This window comes from Primulina huaijiensis, chromosome 1 (genome assembly GCF_012295235.1).
Source record: "Primulina huaijiensis isolate GDHJ02 chromosome 1, ASM1229523v2, whole genome shotgun sequence".
NCBI classification, from domain to species: Eukaryota; Viridiplantae; Streptophyta; class Magnoliopsida; order Lamiales; family Gesneriaceae; genus Primulina; species Primulina huaijiensis.
The window spans coordinates 22339400-22353297 of NC_133306.1; the positions used below are offsets into that span (position 1 = coordinate 22339400).

At 34.1% G+C, this 13898-nt stretch overlaps 1 protein-coding gene across 3 annotated transcripts; it reads left to right on the plus strand.

The window, feature by feature from the left end:
- The first annotated feature begins 2162 nt into the window (after window positions 1-2162).
- On the plus strand, window positions 2163-13029 carry LOC140985126 (protein RRP6-like 2). Of its 3 annotated transcripts, none has more exons than XM_073452900.1 (14): window positions 2163-3066; window positions 3732-3887; window positions 5231-5389; window positions 5466-5549; window positions 5905-5984; window positions 6298-6348; window positions 6982-7090; window positions 8689-8771; window positions 8914-8959; window positions 10078-10165; window positions 10300-10469; window positions 11283-11630; window positions 11932-12027; window positions 12107-12380. In XM_073452900.1, the coding sequence occupies exons 1-14, from the start codon at window positions 2374-2376 to the stop codon at window positions 12149-12151; spliced, it is 2208 nt and encodes a 735-aa protein (XP_073309001.1). In that variant the 5' UTR covers window positions 2163-2373; the 3' UTR covers window positions 12152-12380. The 3 variants fall into 3 exon arrangements, with proteins under 3 accessions (XP_073309001.1, XP_073308993.1, XP_073308986.1); XM_073452885.1 differs by having other exon boundaries at window positions 2165-3066; window positions 12121-13029; XM_073452892.1 differs by lacking the exon at window positions 3732-3887 and having other exon boundaries at window positions 12121-13029.
- The last annotated feature ends 869 nt before the right edge of the window (window positions 13030-13898 follow it).

Below are 13898 nucleotides of genomic sequence, written 5' to 3' on the forward strand. Positions count from 1 at the left end.
CACTGAAATTGTGAGTACTGAAAAGTATCAGACCTTGAAATGAAGTAGAGCCCAAACCAGTAGAGATAACTATGAAAAACCAGTAGTTGCTGTAACTAGTAACTACTGCAACCAGTAGACAATCAATTGTTGCTGCATCCGGTAGAGCCCAAAATCAGCAGACTGAATTCAGCACCGCAAAATTCAGCAGCGGTCAAATTAAACAAATATCCAGCAACGTGAATATGACTGCTTCAATATAAGAAATTATACAAAAATTTTCCAAACGGTCATATTCTTGTTTCAAACATTCATATCATTGTTAGAGGCTATAGATACAACAACTTGAATATCAAATACAAGTTTCGGAAGGGGATTCAAAGCATGAGAAACCTATATAAAGAAATTAGCTTGAATGAGAACAAGCCCAAGTGTGATGAAATATTTGATATATGCATACACTGTAAATGATTAAATTCTCACACACTATCGCTCACACGTATACATGAAAGTTGAGCTTCAAAGTTTAGATGAGTGAGTCTCGCACAAAAACGTTAAATATTGTATTTGCAGTCTTGGCATAAAAGATGTTGGATTGTGAGGTTTGCGGTCTACAATCGAGAGTATGCTAGAAGTTTCGATTAGACAATGGATAAGTCCTAAGTCGAAATGAGTTTGTACAAGAATTTATATAAATCAAAGTCTTCTAGTGGATCCTTCTCTAGGATAATAAGTAGTGACATATATATAAGTTGTTAATATCCAAATATCCATAAAAAAATTCGTGTCTATTTATTTTTTGTATTTATTTACTTGCTATTATTTTTAAGATGCACTCTCGAAGCATTTTATGCTTTATTCAAATATCAAAATATTGTATATCAAGTGTTTGATAAAATGTTTCGACCAAAACGTTTTTACACATTCAACTTTGTATATATTTTAAATACTTTATCCTAAAGTTTAATCGATTTCTATGAAAGATTATTTTGAATTTTTTTCACTTTTTGAATACCAAACTCGATTTAATTAATCAAGTATCAATATTTCATTAACTGATAGCTCAATTTTTGTTCGCTAATCGATCATATCATCTATCTTTAGCTTAGTTGCCTCAAATATTTTGTCACTTTTTTAAAAAAAATAATTATAAGCAAGATTTCACATTTCACAGCCACTTTGGCACAATTTTGTTGAAAATTAATATTTGAATATTGAATGTTGAAAATTAGGTAAAATTAGGTGTTGAATATTGAAATTTGTGTGTGATGATGAATGTAATGATGTAATTTATTTTTGGATTATTTGTAAAGATTTTCTATAAATAGATCTCTCATTTGTGAAGAAAATCACAATTGAGTTGAGAGAAAAATATTATAAAGTGTGTAGTGTGATAATTTTTAGAGTTTTAGATTTTTACTTTTTACAGTAAATTTTTACTTTTTCACAACAAATTTGACATATTTTATTTATTATTATTATTGTTGTGATCAAGATTTTTTTTTCGTATAAATTAGTAACAATATGCGTAGTTAATTAAAATCAGAACTTAAAGTAATTAGAACACGTGTACTTTTTTGTTAACTAGTTTATTCTTGGATTTTTTTTTATTAGCTAAGTATGCAATTTGTTCTGTATTTTAGAAAGGCAAAATAGGGTTCACTATTCATACCAAATTTTGGTAAGACATAAATTTTATATTGTTTTTTTTTTTTCCAAAAAAAATTGGTATATCGTTAGTATAATATCGTCTATACCGAAATTTTTAAAAAAGAGTATTATTCATATTGAAATATCGATTTTTTTTAATATCATACCGAAATATCGAACTTTTTTGAATGTCATGCTTATACCAAAATTGACATTATATTATAATTTTTAAAACATATGAATTTTTTTTCAGTATATATGGAAAATTTTTGAATGTCATACCGATATCAAAAAGTTCGACCGTACCGAAATTTACGATATATCGTTAAATTCGATATGTACGATATTTTGCGATAAAATAAATACGATATACCAGAATGTTCCATATTTTTTTTGCCTCTGTTTGGATGTTATCATCGCCAAAATAACAGCAAAGTAAATTTGCTGATAATGATATATTTCGCGAGGATTTTTCTATGTATTTATCAAATATTTTCTGCAAAATATTTCAAACACACTATCGAGACCGTACACTTATCACGCATCTTTGCCTTCCAAGAAAGGACGAAAAATAACTAATCCATGCGTTGTACATTTTGCTTTCTGTTGTGTACCGGAAACCTCTGAAGTGAAAATTGGCGTTATCTTAAAAACCCTATAAACCCAGTCCCAAAAGCCCCCTCTGAAATTCCAAACTCAGAACTCTAAGAACGGGCGTTTTTTGAGGGGAGAAAGAAACAAATCATGGAAATTGATCAAACTGATGAAGGAACTCCAGGAAAAAACTGGACTTTGCGGAATCTGGCAGCGAAGGGTTCCCTACGAACGTCAATAGGAAAGCTTTCAGGATCATCGAGAATCATATCCTCGCAGAAGGATTTTCATTTTTATAATAATTTTCCGGAATTCAAGAACCCCGTCAGAGAAACCAGCGAAAAATCGAAAAATATGTTGATAAAGATTGGGGCATCTGAAGATCTGTTAGGAAAGGCGGTTATGTTCCCGCCTGATGAAAAGATGGAATTGGATGACGATGTGGCGAACGACTGGCTTGAAAATGTGAATGACAATATTTTTGAAAAGTTCGATGTGTCACTGGATGAGTTTAAGAGGTTGCGGAAGAAGGAAGAGGAGAGTGGTGTCAGGAAGATGCGAGTTAATGCTGTTGATGATGATTCTGAAAGTGGGTTTCAGATGGTTTGTGGGAAGAGGAGTAAGAAATTTTTTTCGGGTTTGGATGCGAATGTGGAAGAATTCAGAGTGAAGAGTCAAGAAGTGAGGGTAGCAGAAAAGGTGAAGCCTAAGGTTCCGTTTCACATACCTACGGTACCCAGGCCGCAAGACGAGTACAAAATCATTGTAAATAATTTGAATCAGCCATTCGAGCACGTTTGGTTGGATAGGAGTGAAGATGGGTCTACCTTCGTACATTGCTTGGTTGGATACTGGTTTTCATTTGTTTCTCTTTCTTCTGTTCGTATTTGTCTGTGTTTTGTTTGTTTATTGCATTGTTGTTGCTTGTCTGGGTTATGCTTATGTTCTTGCATTGCCTTAGAATTTGTTGCTTGGTGATGATTGTTGTGTTTACGAGTTTACAAGAAAATCAGATTGGATTACTCAGGTTATTTATCTATTGGCTATTGTAAGTTTCTTGTTTGCTTTTGCCATTTTTCGTTTCAATTTTATCTCAAATAATTCCCCATCATATTCATCTGCCATGCCAAAGTGACAACCCTCATTTTGTTTAATTTGAAGTTAGGAAGTTTAACAAAATTTGAAGTTAGGAAGTTTGTAGAGGATTGAATGTGTTTAGCTGACGACAATGTTTGAACGAACCATGAATACTTTTCTGAATATAGTGAATGCTTTTCTGAAGTTTTGGCAGAGAAAACGAGACTTCTGAAATCACACTGTAACAACATATTTCTATATCTTCGCTCACATGTGGGTATGGAAATGATAATCAAATGCTTATTTTTACTTTAGCTTCTCAGTGATTGGTTGATTTGATGATTCTCATGGGTCATTACATGTATTAATTGCACCATCTAATAGACAAACGTCTTTAACGGTGCTCACTTAATTTTATCATACATTAACAGGAAAAGCTCTCTGTCATTGACTTCGTTGATAAAAATGACAGCACTGCGGAGGCTATTAAACCTTCTCCAATAGAACTTACCCCATTCAAACTTGTTGAAGACGTGAATGAGTTGAGACGGCTGGCTTTGAAATTGGCTAACGTGAAGGAATTTGCGGTAAATCATGTCCTGTTTATTGATAACACACACACACACACATATATTTGATATTTGATTTGACCGTATCTACATCAATTATTGGTTCATAAAATCTGATGTGGAACACGTGGAGCACATGAATCTGACGAATGTCTCTAGGTCGGAAACCACAATATCTCGCACCTTAATAGTCCAGGGTGTAGTAGCTTTGTTGTAGTGATATTCTATGGTGCCTTTCTTCGTGGATACCTAGAGCTGCTTTCCAATTTTCGTGTTACGGTTGTTTTCACCCATGTCTGGAATCACATCTCCTGCTAGACTCACTAAGTGCCAGAACTTCTTCTAATGTTTTAATATGTTTAAAGCACTATCATGACTTTGTCTCACCTTCGGGTTAGACACATTCCCAAAAGGAGAAACATCTAGACTTTAAAGGGTTTAACTGAACAATTTTTTGTTCTTATTCCCTCCGCTGTGTTTTCTAATGCATGAGGCAGCACTTGCTCAGATGTCCAGGCTTCATGTTCTAAAAGTCATGATGTATGAAGTATTTTGGTTTTGTAAGGTTTATCAATCACTTTTACATTCATGGTGGTGGGTCTGAAATTAGTGTATATCAAGTGATCTCGCATTAATTAGAATTCTCAACAGCTTCAGATAAGTCCTAGTTAGAACAATTTTTTGTTGACACATTTGCCAATGATCGTGTGATTTTTATTGTAAGTAGGGACTTCAGTTTCCTACAGACACCTGCTTAATGTGTAATTTCAGTACTGAACACATCGCTTTAACTACATCTATTGATATCGACATTTTCTAGAGCTCTCCATATCTCCCTTCGCCTGCATGTATATGCATTGTTATTTGTTAATATGTTTATCATTTCTCCTGTAATAAGTTATAAGTATGGTGTAACTCATAGCTCGGGGTTTGTAGTTTGAGCTCAAGCTCGTTTATTTGCCTTATGAGTGAGAGGTGTTATTCGAAAAACCAAAAAAATAAGTAGTGTATGTTTTGAATATACACTTGGTTCTATTAGAATGTTTAATCTTAGTTTATGAACAATAAATTGCTAATATTAAAGCAGCTTAGATCATCGTCTGTTTTCCCCCTCAATCCTGTAAAAACATACTATGGTATGTATTTTCTTATCTGGTGATAGTTGCTATAAATTTCTAAAATACTTGTGTAGCATTCATTATTACAGTGGTTGATACTATTTCAGTATCCAATGGAACCCAAAAAAGTGTATACTCTTCTATTTGCTCTTGAGAGTTTGATACTCGAGTTTCATAAGGTTATTTCTACGAGTTTTATTGTGTTTTTATTTTTTGTTTTTTACTTGTGCTAGTATTTTGCAGGTTGATTTGGAGCATAACCATTACAGGTCTTTTCAAGGATTGACGTGCTTGATGCAAATTTCCACAAGAACTGAGGATTTTGTGATCGACACATTGAAACTCCGGGTTCACATTGGCCCCTATCTCAGATCTGTATTTAAAGACCCAACTAAGAGAAAGGTGACTTCTCAGATTGTTGTGCATAATTGTGATCATGTTGGCTTCTCTATATCAGTGTAATTGTTGGGTTGATTAGGTAATGCATGGAGCAGATCGGGACATTCTGTGGCTTCAACGGGACTTCAGCATATATGTCTGCAATATGTTTGACACAGGACAGGTCTTCCAATTAAACCTATTTGTTTAGATAATGTTGCATACGTGAATTTTTTGCTACGCTAATCGTTTAAACACACCTAAATTCCCAAATTATGTCAAAGCTTACATGTCGTATTTTTTAACACCGTGGTCCGTGACGTAATTCATTTTACTAGATTGAACAATTTGAAGTTTTCCATATGTATTAACATTCTTACATTTTTGGGCGTGTTTCTGCATATTAAATGGATTTTCTCTGCATTCTATGTCATTGAAAGTAGATGTCTATATTAATCGCACATTTAAACACAATGGTTGAATTTACCATACTTCCTTATCTGGTCCTGGGGTTGAGCACATTTGTTCTTCGCTGACAGGCCTCGAGGGTATTGAAAATGGAAAGGAACAGCCTCGAATACCTGCTGAATCATTTTTGTGGAGTTGCAGCAAACAAAGAGTATGACCTCTACCTGTAATAAAACATCCAGTAATATGGTGGTCCATATGATTTAACTGATATAATGTCGCACCCCTTATATAAAAGCACTAACTACACGCCACCGCCCTTGTGGTTGGTGGCATAATCTTTCTCCGTTGTGGGAGAGGCCAGGGTTCGAATCCTGGTAGCAACAAACCTCCCACCCCAGTGTAATAAAAAAGCACCAACTATACATATTGGGACTCCTAGGAAAAGTTATAAAGAAATGGAAGAATAGAAGGAAAGACTATAGTTGAAGTGGATTATTGGATTAACCAGCTACTTTCTGCAGATACCAGAATGCAGATTGGAGACTACGTCCACTTCCCCGTGAGATGATTGCGTAGGTTTCTTCTTAAATTCATATTCTGTTATATCGTTCCTGCATTGATCAATTTATGATGGTAACATGTGGATTTGTAGATAAGAAGCCTCTTATCGACTCTGTTCATGGTATTGTCTCTGTCATTTAATGCGATATAGGGACTTTGTTTTGCTCACGTACTTGAGAGGTTTGTCATAATTATGCTTGTCGAGGACTGAATATTTAATTCTATTAGAGTGTAAATGGTTGTCTCCTGTCTCTGAAATTTGAGTTGCACAGCTAGTACCCACTGCCTTTAAACCAACATGAGAGTGCCCAATTGACACCTGTGTGATTAGATGATTTAATATTGAAGCTTGATAGTGACACTTCCTGTGTGCTCATAATTATTCCCTTATGTACACATGCATATGTTATTTTTTTGACCCGAGGTAGTTAGCAGGTGAATCAAGTTTAGTAGGTGAAATAATTGAAGGTGGTGGTGAAGAATGTGAATTGTTTGTGTAGTAACGTGAAACGTTAAAGTTTGACAACCAGGAATCACGAGACTTTAGATGAGAGGATTTATAACTTCATCTGCTAAGGGTATAAGATTCCAGTTGTTACTGTGTGGTCATCTTCTTATGTCAGTTTATGATCTATTTTTCACAGATATGCTAGAGAAGACACACATTATTTGCTGTACATCTATGACGTGCTGAGGCAAAAATTGCTAATGTCAGCTGCTGAATCTGAAAATTCCTATCCTCCTCTAACTGAGGCAAGCACTTTAAATTCATTGTTCATTGGATTCAAGTATTTAATCGGAATTGTGACTTTGACTCTAAAATACTAAAAGGTAAAACTTTAAAATGCTTCCTTATTTCAATGGTTAATTTTTAAAGTACAGATCCAAAATATTTCCTAATTTCGAACGTGAAATTTTTAAATGCTGACTGAAAAAACTTTTTGAAGTAAAACGTTGAAGTTCTTTCATAGAATTGTAGTCAGAAAGGTGTGGGGATTTGTTTGATTCGATTAATAGAAAATAGTCCAATCTGTACCAAAATGAAGAGTTGTCAAACTCAGCAGGAAACACATCCGTGTCATGTGGATATTTACTCTGTTAATATTGTGACATGGTTAATTTAAAACCTGGTTCTATACCCCTTAGATTCACCTTGACTCCTCCTGCCATTAGGGATATCCAATCAACTCAAGAGTTTAACGTGATTAGCGGTGGCATATAAAAATGCCAGTGTCCTGATATTCAAGTTTCCTGTGTGTTGGGGAGCAATCTGCACACAATTTCCGATTTTTCTACTCTAAGATTAAAATTAGCAACGGAAGGTGATCGAGCGTAACCTTCTTTGCATTTATTTAAAAATCATGAATCAAATTCAAACCTTTAATTGTTTAATATAATAGTTGTTTCTTATTTTTATATTATATATCAAAGTCTGATCCCTAAACTTATTCATTAGATTAATACTAAAAATTGTTTTTATATCTTGTCAAAAAAAAATTCTTTAATAATTTTTTAGTATTTTTATATTATAATATATCTACTTCACTATTCTTTAACATGTATTGGTTATAAGGTTATATATTTGTTTTATAAAAATAAAAAATTAACTTTGATTTTCGAGCTTGCTGCTCCTGCCTCGAGCTCGAACCTTTACAATTAGAGATCTTCAATCCCAAGCTCGAGCCTTTTTTAAATGTACTGAGCACGGCTCCTTGGCGCCTGCATAGCACCCTGTTACACACTTCAAAAATCAGGATATATTTATTGATTTGAACCACAGGGACGACTAAATTAAGACCTTGAAGGAACTGATTTCTTGATTAAAAGTTGGATAGCGGCCATATTTTAGAATATGGAATGAGCTGTGTGTGCATTTATAATATTTAGGAAAGCAAGTTTGGCTTTCGTTTAATACCTGAAAATTTGTACTGGGAGAGAAAATCTCATCTTCCAGATTTATATTTACTTTATCATTAATGAATTAAGTTTCTTATAAGAAAGGATATTTCCTTCTAGAGAGGGATGTCTAAACTTGTTTGAATAAACATAACTAAGTCCATTTGAAATCTAGAAACAAGATGAATAGACGTATTTGCTTTGTGGTCTCATTATAACTAGCACCTTATTGTTCTTCTAACCAAAACTCTCCTTCATGTTTGTTGTGGAAAAATTATGTTCAGTTTTCTTGCTTATATACCTCGAAAGTATCTTTTACTTTTTCATGGAGAAAAATATGTTACAGTTCTCTTACTTGTATGCCTGCAGAAGGTAAGTTAACCAAATAAATGGGCTATAGAATTTAATGCATAACTAAACTTTTGTTTCAACTGTACCATGTGGTGTTTTGGCAGGTCTATAAACGGAGTTACGATATATGCTGTCAACTTTATGAAAAGGAGCTTCTGACCGATAACTCGTACCTTTACATTTATGGGTATTGCTCCCCTTGTCATTTTGTGGCTATATTTAATCGCGGACCTTGTTATCCATAGAGCATTCAGATTGCATTCTTGGCATGTGTTTCTTTTCTACTCTTTTGCTTTTCTTATTTTGTGGTTTAAAAAATGATGATGCAGGTTACAGGATGCCGAGCTCAATGCTAAGCAGCTAGCTGTTGTTTCTGTAAGTAAATTTATTCATGCCTGTCTTTTTTCCTGTATGCATTTCTAAGTTATCACGCCTTTCTTTCCCTGTATACTATTTTCACATGATCTTTGTTCGTCTTGTGTATTTGGCTAGTTATTACCCATTTGTTTAGAGTGCTTCAGTCACTATGCAAGCTATTGGGAATTTCAATAAGCAAGCAATTTCTAGCCATTGTTCTCAGTTCTCTTTTCCTGAATTTTTATTCATTTTCGCATACTACAGAGGCGAACATACACGAGCGCAATGCTGGGCTCTTGCCCATCAGGTTCAATTGGAACTTTTGTTAGAGTTTCAAACTTCTGCTGTAATGAGTGTTTAAAAAGTCCATATTACATCTAATTAAACTCTATATGGATGCTATGTTTTTGTCCGAAAATATCCTATATTAATGTAATAAAAATACATATTATTTATTAACTTTTTAATGTAAGAAATATTTTAAATTTCCTAATTTTAGAAAAGAATTCATTTTGTGAACAATAATTGTCATATAAAAACATAATCATATGGAGTACTTTACTCGTAACTAATTTTGTGTTTCATTTATTATTTTATTATAATTTTCCTCTTAAAAACAAGAATAGTGTGTGAATGCCCAAAGGAAGAGCCAAAATTTGACGTGTATTTCTTCTGAATAAATTATCAGTTCAATATTTATGAGTTTGAATCTTACATGTATACCCAACTGTATATTTCATCGAGACTGATACTTGCTTATTTTTAACGTTTATTGTGTAAATCCTAATATTCTATTTGTATATGGCTACTGATTGTATTCAGGGAAAAAATCTTGAAAGTAATATTAGAACCATAATTCTCTTCGGCACAGAGTTCATCATTGACAATTGTCATTTTGGAAAATTGTTAGTTTTGACTTAAATAAAATTTTAATACACTTTTATTGTATATTTGTTAATAGTTTTAATTTTCATTCTTAGCGTTAATATAATGTGCTAGATACTTACATATGTTTTTCCCCATTTGTACATGTATATTTTGTAATATATTTTTGCCCACCAAATTAATAGTTTGTGGTTATGCCCATGCATACACTCCCAATCTATCTTTTCCAGTAACTCCTGAATGGCATGTAGGGACTCTATGAATGGAGGGATGTTGTTGCTCGTGCTGAAGATGAGAGCACTGGATATGTTTTACCTAATAGGACTCTTCTCGAACTTGGTAATTGCTAGCTTTTCTAAATTTAACTACTTCCAGTGTTTTTAGTTTTTCCAATGTACATTTTTTTACATACTGTTTTCTCTGCCTCCTCACCCGTTCCGTATTCTTCTTTCTTTATGCTTGTTGATTAAAAGCTAAACAGATGCCTATAACTGCCAGCAAATTACGTCATGGTTTGAGATCCAAGCACCCGTATATTGAACGAAATATTGGTTCTGTTGTTAGTATAATAAAACATGCCATCCGAAATGCTTCTGCATTTGAGGAAGCCGCTGAACATCTTAAAATGAGGCGATTGGAAATGGTATGTTTTTTATGAATTATCCTATCTTCTCTTTCTTTTCGATGTACAGATATCTAACACGTCTCTATGAACTTGTTAATTTCTGGTCAAAAGGGGAAAATTATCTGTATTTTGTCAGACTTTCTGTTTGATTTTTTTTGTGTATGTACCTTCGGTTTTCAAGTTTTACGGAGTGTATTACTTCCAGTATCTTATCGCAATGGAAATAAAGTTTTTATCAACTCTCAAGAGTCAGGAGACTAACTTTTGGAGTTACTTGTGCCCACTTATCGTCTTTGGTTTTTTGCTTTGAGGACGCAGATATTATGAGATTTAAATTGGAAAAACCGAGCAACGTGTTGGTTGAGTCTAGAGGACCTGATAAAATTTGTGAGCTCGAGGAATAACAATCTACCATAATGAATAGCTAGCATAAACGCACCAGGAAAGCATGCTGTTGGGTGATTATTTTACTTAAAGTTGCTTTCAATTTTGTTCTGCAAATTGAAATCGTCGCCGACTTGGAACAGATTTTGTGTGGAAGCATCTTACGTTTCATTCTCAAATATAGATACATTTGTATCTCGTAAAGTTTTGTGGATTGTACTTATTGCAGCCAATGGATAAGAGGTCCCATCCCTTCTTCTTCATCGGTGTATATGTTAATTTTCTCGAACCTTTGTAGCTTGATATGTGGTATTGTGTCTGAATCTGATAGGCTCATTATAGTTCTATTTTGGAGGTCTATCTCTGGCCTCTCTCATCCATATCAGTTTACTTTCCACTAATTTGTTATGTAAAGCTTTCATTTGATAACGAGAGCATTTCTTGCAGGTAACTGAAGAAAATTCTTTGGCAGACGATTCTGAATTGTCCCCTCCAACAGCTCCTGAAGTAATAAAAACTACCGATGAAGTTGAAATAAAACATAGCTATTTACCTAATGATCGCAAAGATGCCACCTCAATATCTTTGGTTCAATACGTGAACAAGTCTCATGTCATTGAAAGTTCTAATGCTAGAATCGGTACAAACGAGCTGAAATCTGCTCACCACTCCTATGAGAGAAACGGGAATAAAAAAAGTGAGACAGATGGTTGTGCTACTAATGTTCCTAGTGAAACACTGCATAAATCTGGGCATCCCGTAGATACACCTACAGATACAAAATTGTCACCAGCCGTAAGCTATTTTTCTGTTTTTTGTCATTGCATGTTCTTCCGGTTCCTGTGTATGACATTCATGTAAAAACTGTTTAACTAATCAGAACATGCTAACCAGTGTATGACATTCACGTAAAAACTGTTAATTAATCAGAACATTCCTACCAGACCACCCTATACTCCAACGAAATCCCCTGTTGCAATTGATTCGAAGAAGTTAATGATTATGTTTCAGTTCATGAAGTTCCTGTCAGAGCATTATTGTCCCTTAACTGCTAAAAAACTAATCTATTCTAGCAAATTGACTTGCTTTACTTTAGGCTGCAGCGACTATTCCGACTCTGAAGAAGCCAAGCCGAGCTTTTGGGGCATTGTTTGGCAATTCAGCGAAGCGGAAGTATATTCCTGATAAAATAGTGAGTTTCATTGACAATTCCTGATTCACTATATTCGTTTACTTTTCTTCTTTCATCTTCTTCTCAAGATTAAAGTTAGTTACTTGGCTTTAGGAACTACAAGACACTAAACTGGAGCGAATAAAATCAACAGTGAGTCTCCCATTCCATATATTTTCAGGCAGGGATGAACGATTTCAATCATCCGTTCAGGAATCTCCCTCAATAACTGAAGTTCCACCTCACATGGAAGAACTCCCGACACCAGTTGCTGTTTCAACCACTGAAGACGTTATCAATCTCGGTGATGATTCAGACAAGGAAGAATCAGCAAAAGGGAACCCTGATTCTGCTTCCAACCATGACATAAACCAGCTAGCAAACAACATAGCAGGTTCTGCATCAGAGATTTATGATCGGGATGAGCCCATGTCACTGCCTGACCTATCCTCAAGCTTCCAAAAGTTCTTTGCATCACAGGAGCAACCTAGGAGTTCAGAAATGGTGGAAAAATCTCAACCCTCCGTTGATTTTGAACCGTTCAATTATGCAGCTGCTAGAAAGCAGGTAAAATTTGGGAATAGTCCGAGGACGGAAACTGTGGAAAACGGAGATAATGCTAGGAATAGGTCTAAAAGAGCATATGGGAAAAAGAGTGTTGTGACAATTGAATCACCGAATGTTGAAGAGAAAACAGATGTTCTTCCTCAGGGTAGAAGGCGGCAGGCTTTTCCAGCATCCGGGAATCGCAGTGCAACTTTCCGTTGAATTGGTGGACGCCTGAACTCTTATGCGCTATGGTTTACAACAATTTCGGGTTTAGTATATTATCTGAATTTCAATTCTTCTGTGAAATCTATCTCCTTGTGAAAATTATGATTCCCCTATTTTTTTTTTATCATAGTGAGAAAAAATACATCTCATTTATGCACGAGGGTTCTCCAAATATTTAGACTTTAGTGGTCGAAGAGTTGAGCATGGAAAACTATAATTCCATTTTAATATAATGTGCTTTTTAATGTATGCGTTTATTTATTTTATTCACAATCACTTAAAATGAAGACAAGCAACATGGGACCAAAAAACACTCGCTCAAAACTCTCTCCTTTTCTTTTTTGGAAAAAATACCCAAGGAAAAACATTCAGATTATTAAATCTAAATAATCATAGCAATAAAAAAAAATTGTATATAAAATCCATTCTTCAATTTTTACCAAATCGGATTTATCAAATTTTAACTCTTAATGCTTCTAATTTATTGATAATAAATTATTAGTTAAAAATATTTTGTTATAAATCTATAAATTATTCATTGTGTTCTTATTTTTAAAAGATAAAACTAAATTAATTTTATAATTAAATTAGTTGATGGAATCCAAACATTAATTTTATTTTCACTGAAAAAATTATATATCTTTCTTTGCACATCTTCATATATTAATATAACTTTTGTTTTAAATAATTATAGGCCGAAATTAAATAATTGAATCTTCACTTGGAATTATTTAACATAAATTAATTTTGGAAGAGAGTTCTTATAATTATTCTCTCACACACATTCAAATCAAGTGAGTCAATTGTATTTGAAAAAATAAATAATGTCAAATATCATTCTTTTAGAATGTAAAATAGTAAAATAAATTTTTTAGAGTGATACTCACGGGAAATTTCGGGTCCGATCCCAACGAGCGTCACTAATTCAGACGTGGGCTTTAAGATTACCCTGAGCCTGAAATCAAGAATAAGATCGTTAGAAGGGGGCCAGGAGGGTGTCCTGGCGTAGCCCCTCCGACGCTCAAGTCAGAGACTGAGGATATATGGGGGAGCAGCTAAGGGCGCTGCTGAAAATAATATAGTGAATGAATAATTATACGCTCAAACCTGGTATTTAT

Bases quoted from the DNA above. Each gene is read 5' to 3' on its own strand.
- LOC140985126 (XM_073452885.1), top strand. From the start codon at position 2,374: ATGGAAATTGATCAAACTGATGAAGGAACTCCAGGAAAAAACTGGACT. The intron at 10,166-10,299 runs GTAATTGCTAGC...GTTGATTAAAAG, and splicing joins TAGGACTCTTCTCGAACTTG to CTAAACAGATGCCTATAACT. The intron at 12,028-12,120 runs GTGAGTTTCATT...ACTTGGCTTTAG, and splicing joins AGTATATTCCTGATAAAATA to GAACTACAAGACACTAAACT.